The 11,315-nt window shown below is 37.0% G+C and overlaps 1 protein-coding gene across 1 annotated transcript; it reads left to right on the top strand.

Annotated features, from left to right (window-relative positions):
* Window positions 1-266: 266 nt before the first annotated feature.
* Window positions 267-2,023, top strand: Vkor (Vitamin-K epoxide reductase). The gene is made up of 3 exons (XM_067777270.1): window positions 267-857; window positions 933-1,030; window positions 1,749-2,023. Exons 1-3 carry the CDS (start codon window positions 697-699, stop codon window positions 1,994-1,996), a joined length of 507 nt encoding a protein of 168 aa, XP_067633371.1. The 5' UTR covers window positions 267-696; the 3' UTR covers window positions 1,997-2,023.
* The last annotated feature ends 9,292 nt before the right edge of the window (window positions 2,024-11,315 follow it).

The following is an 11,315-nucleotide window of genomic DNA, read 5'->3' as shown; positions in this document are numbered from 1 at the left end:
CGCCTGGGTAGGTAAGGTGAATAAGAACAAAGCAAAGGTGTTTTAGGAAGTGGGAGAAAACAGGTAAAGAGAGGCAGTGGAAGAGAAGACTAGAGGGGGAAAAGGCGAAGTGAGCGATGTACATGACATCTTTTCAAATTATTCAGGAGAAATAAACTTGGTGAAGTCTACATCTGCCGGGTCTCTGCTAATTTTGTCGCCTATAAAATGAACAGCATTTGCATAATTTGTTTATTCCACCTGTTGCATTTGGGCTTTACCTTAAAGTTCTCAGCATGATTCGCTGTCAAAACAACTTAACTTCCAACAAGAAAAACAAATGAGCTTAGCATGCTCCAGTTAACCAGGGGAAGATAGAAGAATCCGCATAAATTATTTCAATCACATACATAATTCATGCGCATGCGCTTCAAAGTGCCCAGCTGTGCAATAAAAAAAACACTCCAAACCACAATCTATGTGAAGCAAGCGATTGTCGCAAAAATAATTTGTATAACAGCCAATCTTACTCAAGCGCTCTGTGGGGCTAAAGTTCACGCATAATTATTTGCGATAATTTGCCAAGAAATTTGTTTAGCATTTTGTACTTTTGGCGTTCGCAAAGCGCAGTTAAGAAGTCGACAGGGATTAGCGCAAAAACTTTGTGCTATTAAAAAAATTGTTTGAGTTTTCTTTATTAATTTAAATATCAACAAAATGAGTAACTCATTTTGGCGTTTCCGCCTTTGGTGCATTGTTGGTCTAATTTTGTCTGTGTATGCCACCTACGTGGAGTTGAGAGCGGAGGGGGATGCAGAATACGTGGCAATGTGCGATTTGAGTCCGAAAGTGAGTTGTACGGCGGTGTTTACATCAAGGTGTGTAATTGAAGTGATTTTTTATCTGAAATTAAAACTTTAAAATAATTTTGTAATTTGAATGCTTTTTTACAGTTACGGCAGAGGATTTGGTCTCACCAAATATTTTACCAGCTGGAGTCCGCCAAATGGCATGCTCGGTATAGCTTTTTATATTTTGCTGATATTATTAAGTGAGTATAATTCACTGTTTTTGCATTAAAAAATTTAAGAAATCGAACTTAATTTTTTAATGTATGTATGTTAGACTGGGTCGATTTATTAACCGTTATCGTGCCATCGATTTATCCATAGAATTTGGGCTCAGGAAAAAAAGTACCACTCCGCATACCCAAAAAAATAATTTTCGAGCCTGCGACATTTCATTTATTTGACTGTATTTGGACTTTGAGTTTTAAGGTTGTTTTCATAACCTACTAAAAAATTTTCATTTGATTGTAAAATTTTCATGTATACCATGTCCGACCCAAAAATGTCCGCTAAAAACGTTGTCGATAACAGTTTTTTGAAATCAAAAAAAAAAAAAATATTGATTGAAATAATTTATTGTCAGTGTCCCCGCAAAAGTCAAGTGGCTAACGTCACACTAAATGGAACTACCTCCATTTCTTGTATCATGGGGTATACCTACATGCAAATTTTACAATCAAATGAAAATTTTTTAGTAGGTCATGGAAAAAACCTTAAAAATCAAAGCCGAAAAAAGTAAAAAAAAAGTAAATTTCGCAGGCTCGAAAAGAATTTTTTTGGGTATGCATAGTGGAACTTTTTTTCCTGGCGTGATGGTGCGATATCGGTTAACTTTCGTCCATACAAATCAACCCACCCTAATGTATGTATTTTTTGTTTTTTTGTTTAATTATTAATTTCACTTTCTTATCTTCTCTACAGCTCCACCGCGCCATCTTTCACTCTCATTGCTCCAGCTGTTGCTTTGTTTTGTTTCAAATTTGTTGTCTCTTTACTTGGCATATTTGTTGTATTTTGTTTTAGAAGATTTATGTGTTGTTTGTGTATCAATTTATATTGTTAATTTCTTTTGTTTGCTGGAATCGTGGAATATTTTCAAGCATTTTTGGAGTGAGCGAGATAGAACACTTGGGGAATTTCAAATGTGTGGCAATAAAAAAAATAATTAGTATCGTAAATAAAAACTATCTAAGAATAATAAAGAAAAGAATGTCTTATTTTATGTTATAAAGTTAGTTTGCTCGTCATTTTTCATCACTTTGCTAGTATTTGCTAATGCATTATGCCATTTTTCCATTTTTTTAAATTTTCGATATCGAATTGGGCATGGTTTTTATTTGATTTGTACCATTTACAACACAAATATGTTTTTAGTTCAGATAAGTCGGCGTAATAAATTTGGTATAGATATCCAAATTTTTGTTCAAGTTATCGTGGCAACGGACGTAACGAAGGACGGAAGGCTGATTTGGACCATTTTTACAGGACACAGTTTTTGTCATAAAAACTATCCTTATGCAAAATTCTGTAAGAATTGGTGGGTTTTTGTTCGATTGGTATTAATAGAATTATAGATATTAAATGAAGAAGCGTCTGGGCCACGCCCATTTTTCAAAATTTTTAAATCGATGTATATACTATATGCTATGCTAAATTGTTACTGAGGTCAAATATAAGCTTCATTTAGTTATATACCCCAATGATATAAATGTTTTGCCTTTAGATTTTGAAAGAAAAAAAAAAAAACATTTTTTTGGTCGTCGACCGACTTTGTTCATTTTCATAAATTTTATATAATGGAAAGGACAACCATCGTAGCATAGGTCCTAGAAAGCTTCTAGTCCTCATTCAGTCTATGTGAGGTCTTCAATAACCAGTCAGTTCAGCTTAACTTAACCTGTCATAAGGTCGACCCATTACAAAGTTGTATCACTTGATTGGTCTTTGGTAATGCATTATCGCAAGTTTTCCATTTTCGATATCAAGAAAGCGTGGTTGTCGTTTGATTTCGTCCCGTTGCAATACCACTCTATTCTTGGTCGACATAAGCCAGATATCTCAATTGATGTTCAAGATATCATTTTAACGGCTCAAACCAAATCTTTTTCGACCCTGATATTACCCTTATCCAAGCAAAGTTATAATAAGAACAACTTCGGCTGTATTTGCAATAGAGGTGTACGCCGATCACTTTATCGGCAGCGGCGGTGTAGGCTCTATTATATACCGGCGGCGGCGGCGTGGATGGCGCGCCGGCGTACCCCGGGGTTCTTACTTCCGAAAGCTTGATTTTTCTATTCAAAAAACTAATATTTAGGAAAGGTTTTGTTTGTATGTATTTGAGGAAATGAACGTTTTGGGTCCTTGCGGAGGGATTGTCCCTCGTTCATTTACTCCAGAGAGGCTTCGTACCTAACCCCGGTCTTTGGAATTGGTACTCCTGCGTCTGCTGAAAAGAAATAGATATACATAAAATGGTCACACCTTTGTCTGTATATCTCGTGCAATGCGTAGTTTCACCTGGGGTTAACTCCTAATAATCGTCGCGGACACAATTTCTTTAAATCATTTGTGGCTCCTTGGCCACACGCACAAAGGCGACTTACGGTTGCTATTAATTGTCTATTAATACTCATGACTCTGGTGGAACAGGGCGCCTCCAGTTTTTTCGGCTGTTTTTAAGAGCTACAATTTCCGATGTGCGAACAGTAGCAATCCTGATCACGACGACGTCACTTTCCTAGAAGCTCTGGGTGTAGCTCCGAAGACTTTCTAACGGATGTTTTTGTCGCGCTATGCATGCTACACCAGAGAAACATCTTGAAACGTTAGGGAGTGACTATTCGGTCAAGGATGCCGCCCTCGAAATCATAGGCAGTCTAAGTGGATGTCATTGCGTAACTCATGGGTGAAAATCATATAGTCCTCGGCGCATATACATAATTAAAATTTTACAAGGCCCTGGATAAAGTTTTTAAAATGTAGACCAAAGTTTGTAGACGTTTGTTTTCACAACATTGATTTCAATAGTCTTCGTGAAATCAAAACGATATTTTAGAATGAAAGTCGACCGATTTTAAGTTGAAAGGTGTTAACTGCTGTTTTCCGGCCTTATGATATAAGAGCTCATTATGGATGACAGCGTAGCTTCAGTTTTCGGACTAGTTCGAGTGTCCATTACATTAGGGTAGTAGCACACACGGTCATTATTTCGACTGTCTTGGGAAAGCTTTTGCTTCACCACTTTGAGTCTTCTTGCTAAGGACAAAGCCTTACCTGGTAAATACATATATGTGCCTACGTATTCATATTTGTAAAAGGAGCCGTAACGTGTAGGTGATATTTAAACTTCGTTGATAGGCTGTAATCAATATGATTCACTCCAAGGGATTAGTTTTGGATAGGGCCGCCAACTTTATGTCAAACCCAGAGACTTGGGTGTTGAAGGATGAAATGTGAAAATTAAAATTAACAATTCAGACGCTATTGTATAGTTTCGCGAATAAACAAGAGATTTTTGAATGTAAGCCCAAATGATTTTTCAAAACATTATCATACGTACATATGTATATCCTCAACTTAAGTATGAGGTAAGAATCATTTCAAAGGAGTGTTTATGCCCCTAGAACCTACTAAAAATTTTTGCTTCACTGATTTGGCTTATTCTTTCAGCCAATCGCAATATAAATTTTTAAAAAAAATCTGTACCTTTTTTGCTTTTTTTTTTAACAACTTGAGGACAATTTGAAAACAATTAGAAACGCCTTGTGTAATTTTATTTGAATTCATTGTTCAATATTTTTTGGAAAAAATATGCAAAGTAAGCATATAAATTTATTATATAACTTTTCTTTATCTGTACCTTTTTTGCTTTTTTTTTTAACAACTTGAGGACAATTTGAAAACAATTAGAAACGCCTTGTGTAATTTTATTTGAATTCATTGTTCAATATTTTTTGGAAAAAATATGCAAAGTAAGCATATAAATTTATTATATAACTTTTCTTTTAGTGTTTTGTTTTAATAACTTGGTGAATTGGGTGATGCAAAGTCCGTGTTAAGCTGACATCGAAAACGTCTGTTTTTTTAAATAAATTTTGAACAGTTAGAAAGAGCTAAATTTCGCAATTAGTTTCTTATAACTGGTAGTGATGCGCATCCGTTGATTCCACTTTCGACCATATCCGACCACTTTTCGACATGAATAATAAAAGCCTAAAACAGTATTTTTAAACGAGTAGAAAATATAGCAACGCGCCGGGCGCCGCCGCCGCCGCCGCGCCGATATTTTTGACATTCGGCGGCGGCGTGCGAAAAACGACCCTAATCGGCGACGGCGGCGGCGTATATCTCTAATTTGCAAGGGTCAAAAAATATAAAAAAAAAATTTGCTTAATGTTAAACGAAGAATACTCATAAAAAGCTACTTTGTGATACCCATTTGACATTCAGATAAGGCGCGTAAGCGATTTAATTGCAAATTATTTATTTCGAATTGTGTTTGGCTTATTTTCCTAATTAGCAATTAAAGAAAATCTAACAAATAAAATTCATTGACCCATTGATGGCCATCAACTGTCCAATCAAAAGATGAATAGTAATAGAAAGTAATGACACCTCAACCAAACACCTAGACTATCTTAGTAAATGTGTTTTTATCCACAACTGGAGGGACACTTTGGTATGTTCGCTTAATGGCGCACAAACAACGAGCTGCGATTAAGTGCAACATATTAACTTCCATTGTGTACATGACGTTAATCTCATGCGACGGGTCAAAATGGCAAAGCCACCGACGTACGTCTCGATATGCGCTACTAGTTACCACAAATTTGAAGCCGGCAGAACAGTGCAAGAGATAGAGATGCGTTTATAATGTACATAAGTAAATACAGTATTTCGGGATTATATTGGTATGATAGCTACTAAGTAGTAGAGTACAGCATGGAAAGTAGGATGTGCAGACTTATCTTTGCGCTTCGTTGAATATTCCAGATTTCGATGCAAACTATATGATTCCCTTTCCAGCTACGAAGCATTGTAAAGATGGCGAGGCTGCTCAGAATTGCGGATTTTGAGTTTTTACAGGTGTATTATCTGGCAAATAAGCTGAAATCTTAGCAACGTTTCCGACCACATCCATATCTGTGAAGCACCCAGATTATGTAAACGTACTTCAATTCAAGATTTTCACCATTCAGGGTGGACACTTGACTTCACTGTGTACCAATAATACAAACATTTGCGAAGCCATTTTCCCTAAAAACTAGATGGCTCATCGGCGCCCTAAGGCGTGCAATGGTTATATCGAGCCTGGTTGTTCAAAGTAAAGAGTGGACAATGATCTGATGAGTACACATATTGTTGCTTAAATTTGGGTGCCGACACAACTAACATACGTGCGAACTAATTAGACGGTGAGCTAGTTCGCGGTATGATTCGGCTCTTCAAGTCGCAGTAGCGCACAAGGTCTGCGAAATTCATATAATAACATTCACTTCTCTGCCATTTTAAGATTAATAGAAGGATTGGTCTTCGTTGATAGGATTGGTTGCGTTATTTACTAGGAGAGGATGGGCAATCCGACCATGGTAGAAACGGTGTCACTTCTACCATTGTTATTATTACTACCTTCAGGAAGATACTGATACGAGGTATTTAGGGTTGATAGCAAAAGTTTACGTCCTCACTCTGGGTCACGTGAGCCGCACATGTTTTCTCTTCGGTCACTGCAGAAATTGATGAAACTTCTGTTGGAATCTTTCTTACAAGTTAACTTGATAAGTTTCCTTAGTTCAGTGCCTTTCGTTCGGGATTGCGAGCTTCGGTGATTTACATCCTCAGCAATCATCCGCATACTGATTGTACTAAGCAAAATATTACAACAACTTCATACGTGTGACGTGCACGTAAGTGAGTGTGTTGACAAATTAACGAAATCGCTTGCGACCCTTTGGCCTCAAGCGAACAATCACAAAAGCTCTACATAAGAAACTAAAAATTATATTTTCTTAAATTCTGCAATATTTGTAGTCTAAGCGAAAATTTATATCCGTTTAAGCCGGTGTTACGATTGCGGCACTCATTCAATAATTGTTGTACGGAGTTCAGTGAATCTGGCAATCACGCATTCCAGGTACGACCAATGAGCACCTACTTACACCTACTCACCACCACACACTTGTATATAAAGATAACTGTATATTGCTTCAAAAATATTATGCAATTAATTTTATAGCACGTTTATGCTGTACCTACATTGAGTACTTGAAAAGACTGGAGCAAGCTGCCGAATGTACGCAAGAAGAGTGGTTGCATTACGGCGGAGGAGGATCTTGCGTTATAAGCGTCCGTGGTGTTAAAGAGTTGGTGGTCGTGCGTGCAATAAATTTTGGTCGTTTTGTGTTTGCTTTAGCTGTCTTTTTGTTTTTTTTTTTTGTTGTTGTTATTGTTGTCAACGCCAAGCACGCGTGTGTTGTTTTGTTTGTGTTATTGTTGTTGGCATTGTGGGTTTTCAGTTCAACAATTCTTGTGCGTTGATATTTTAATCACGTTTCAGCACAATTGAAGATCCTCTTTTGTATTGATGGTTCTATGGAAATTGTTGCTGGCGCTTGTCTGCATTATTTTGTGCTATTTACCACGAATCAGCTCTTGCAAAGCTAGCTTACAGTTTTTGTTAAATAACTGTCTTTTCTTCAAGCAAATGTGGGGTTTGTAACTAAATAAAATATTAAAACTTTTTGTTGCACAGAAGAAGTTTTCTAGGACCTATCTTACTTGCAAGATCTTGGTCGAGGAACTCAAACGATATAGACGATTTCCTTGTAGCATGCATCGCAAAATGGTTTTTTAGTCTCGGTTCGTTAAATTGGTATTAAAATCCTATTCAGATTGGATCAGAATATTACAAATCAATGCTAGGCCCACAGTCAGTAAAACTAGTTCCAACTCGTTGGTGATAGGAGTTGACCTTAGCTACAAGTGACAGGTAGTTTAGATGGCACTTTAATTTCGAGTGAAGTAGAGAACCCGGAGCTACTACAGAATAAATATATAATATTTACTTTAGACTATGGTAGCGTGCTCCGCCTACCACATCCAAGGTCCTGGGTTGAAGTCCCGGACAAAGCAACATCAAAAATTGAAACATATTAAACATTCTAACACACTCATACTTAAGCACGTGCCAATCGAACTTTTATACAACAAGTAAAGGTGTCTAAGTTCGGGTGTAACCGAACATTATATACTCAGCGTGAGCTTAAATAGTACATTTCATTTCAGAAAAATTACTTTTCTACATAACACGTGGCACCGCCCGTTTAAAAAAAATGTCTCCCCATTTCCTCATACAATAAAACTTGATAAGTGAAATATCATTGATTCAAAAATATTTTTTACTAAGTTATAGCTTATTATTCTAGTCTACGACCCTTTTAAACTTGTTTTATATATAAGCTGCCGTGGTCTTTAACCGATCCCGTCTATTTTTACTAGAAATATTTTCTGCTATAAGGAAAATTCGTGTACCAAATAATAGAAAGGGGCGGTGCCACACCCATTTTCAAATATTTTAGTGCTTTCCAATTTAATGTTTTAATTCAATTTAGAAAGCAAAATTCTATTGATACAAAGCTCTTTTTCGCTAAGATATAGCTTAATGTTTTCGTCTACGACCCTTCTAAAAATCTCTTATATAAAAGTGGACGTGGTCTTCAACCGATCTTGTCCATTTTTGTTAGAAATATTTCTTGCTATAGGAAAAATTTGTGTACACAATTTTATTAAGATCCGTTAATTTCTCTTCGAGTTATGGCTTCCGAAACATAGAAAATTGCTTAGTCATAAAAGGGGCGGTGCTACGCCCATTTTTTAAAATTTGAAGTGTTTCCTATTTATTGTTATAAATCCACTTGGGAAATGAAATACCATTGTTATAAAGCTCCTTTTCGTTAAGATATAGCTTATTTTATTCGTCAACGACCCTTTTAAAAATCTTTTATATAAAAGTGGTCGTGCTCCTTAATCGATTTCGCTAATTTTTCTTCAAAGCATTCCTTATAGTAAAGACAACATCTCTGCCGAATTTTGTTTAACGATTTTTGATTTATGATTAATAATATTTGTAAAATTGATTTTATCACAAGTGGGCGGTCAAGAGTCTCAATGTCAGTCCACATGTCAAATTTCAACATTCTAGGTGTATTATTTACTAAATTATCAGGTTTTTTGTGTTTTCCAGAATGTTATATATATAAAAAATGGGCGTGGTTATCATCCGATTTTGCTCATTTTCAATACCAACCTATTCTGGGTCCAGATAAGCTCGTATACCAAATTTGGTGAAGATATCTCAATATTTACTCAAGTTATCGTGTTAACGGACAGACGGACGGACATGGCTCAATCGAATTTTTTTTCGATACTGATGATTTTGATATATGGAAGTCTATATCTATCTCGATTCCTTTATACCTATACAACCAACCGTTATTCAATCAAAGTTAATATACTCTGTGTGCAAAGCACGCCGAGTATAAAAAAACATGTGGACGGTAGCAGCCGACAGCTCCGGCTAAAACAGAGAATATTACCTACTGGGGAGAAGTTTGCTGATGTCAAAAAGAAAAAGCATCGCCGCGCACGCGCTGCAGATCTAACATTTACTCATTGCTTGTGCATTGATCTCTTATAGGTGAGCATTGTTTTTGCACCTAAATGAAAGCATCATCGGTTTCTCAATTTTATGTGTAATTGCTCGAGCTGCTCGAATATGACGTGCAGATTTTTGGTATATCAATATTTTTTATGAAGTATGGCACAGTGGTGCAGAAATGAAAAGAAACTGATAATTGTTTGGCTAAAAATAGCACAGAAGTCGTAGTGAACTCGTAGGTTTGGCACTTACTTCCAGGTGAGTCGTGTTAGGATGTGCAGCCAGCCTGCATTTGAAATGTAAAAATTTATGGACCTAAAGGGCTTTGTTACCTGGAAGTCCATATTCATAAATGGCTTAAAAAAGTTTGGAAAAAATGTAAAATGCATCTTCCGCTGGAAGAAGATAAGGGCCAACTGAACGGACTTAGCTTGATGTCCAGGTGCCCCGTTTTGCGTCCAAAGCAATGATATTGAAATTATAGACTCAGCTTAACATTGACTTGGTATATCTGCAGTATTTTCCTTTGGTAAAAATCGCGGCATTGTCTGAACAGGCAGCTATAAACGGACCTTCCACGTTCCTTTGCTATGACTGCTGTCTATACCCATGAGACGATATTGCACTGTTTTGGGTATAATAAGGCAATACCGCGATTGCTTCCAGTGTAGTCCTTGTGGAGGACTTTAACACACGAGCAACGCAAAATTTTCACGTTACTATGGCATTTGTTGGATCCTACTACCTTTCAGGGGTTACGTTTGGCTCCCCCTTCTGTGAAATCACCTTTATTCGGCATATCCCATACTGTATGGCTGTGAGGTTCTGAAGAAGTCATCCCCTAAGTGAATCAAATGCTCATTTATCTATACATGGCACCAGATCAAAACAGCACTTGTAAATAATTTGATATTCCTCTTATTAGATATTTGCCCCACCGCGGCGTAGCGCAGCCCAGGCCAGCTGCTGAAAAAGCCATCTACCGCCGTCGTCGCTTCATCCGCATATCGTAATTTTCAGTTCCGCATTCTCCATTACCGATAAGGAGATCGGCTCAGATATTTATTTGTCGTAACATCTGAAATTTTCTTTACTTGGCATATAGGGTTTGACGACGGCAAACAAAGGTCATCCACAGGTGCCATTTCTGCGAATCTATGTATTATAAGCTTACAGAGGCTACGCTAACTATGAGCCACAGCCCTTCAATGTTTAAAATTTTCACCACCATTTCATGTTTTAAAACCACATTGCGGCGTCTTGGCGTCTTCGTATGGCTGCAATGCGCACTTAGTTTTCTGTAGTTGGCTTATTTACTTTTGATTTCATCAGTCTATGCTTTCAGAGAATATTTTTTGATCTTCTGTTGCCTTGAAAGAGTTTAGCGCAAGCCCAATGGCAACATCAAGGCAGCTGAAGGAGAACAAACCGAAGATGAACGACAGAAGCTGCTGCGGCAAAGTCGAATGACGAGTGTCGCAAAACTTTGGCAACAAAATTGTAACAGCAGCTTTGTCTTAGGCGCTGGTAGTCGCATATGGAGTTCATATAAAACATTGCCGCATCAATTGACAAATAAACAAAAACAAAAACAATGAGTGCAACAAATTCATAACTTGGTTAAACGGCTAAGATCCTCTCGCTTTTCGAATGGCGCATGCATGAGTTTTTCTTTTTTTGACTTTTGGTTTAACACGGCCAGCTCATCTGCCGTCTCTATGAAAACCATCGGCATCAACAGCCCAAAGCATCAACGCTGGTTTTTCATATAAATATGCCAACAATTGGTAGTTGGAAATCATTCAGAATTTGGATTTTAATCATTTGAT

This window comes from Eurosta solidaginis, chromosome 3 (assembly GCF_040869045.1).
Source record: "Eurosta solidaginis isolate ZX-2024a chromosome 3, ASM4086904v1, whole genome shotgun sequence".
Lineage (NCBI taxonomy): Eukaryota > Metazoa > Arthropoda > Insecta > Diptera > Tephritidae > Eurosta > Eurosta solidaginis.
The sequence above is the reverse complement of the archived record's forward strand: the minus strand, read 5'-3'. Positions and strand labels throughout refer to the sequence as shown.

Excerpts from the sequence above, each read along its gene's own strand:
- Vkor (XM_067777270.1), top strand. The coding sequence starts at position 697 with ATGAGTAACTCATTTTGGCGTTTCCGCCTTTGGTGCATTGTTGGTCTA. Across the intron at positions 858-932 it reads ACGGCGGTGTTTACATCAAG|TTACGGCAGAGGATTTGGTC; the intron begins GTGTGTAATTGA and ends GCTTTTTTACAG. Across the intron at positions 1,031-1,748 it reads TATTTTGCTGATATTATTAA|CTCCACCGCGCCATCTTTCA; the intron begins GTGAGTATAATT and ends TCTTCTCTACAG.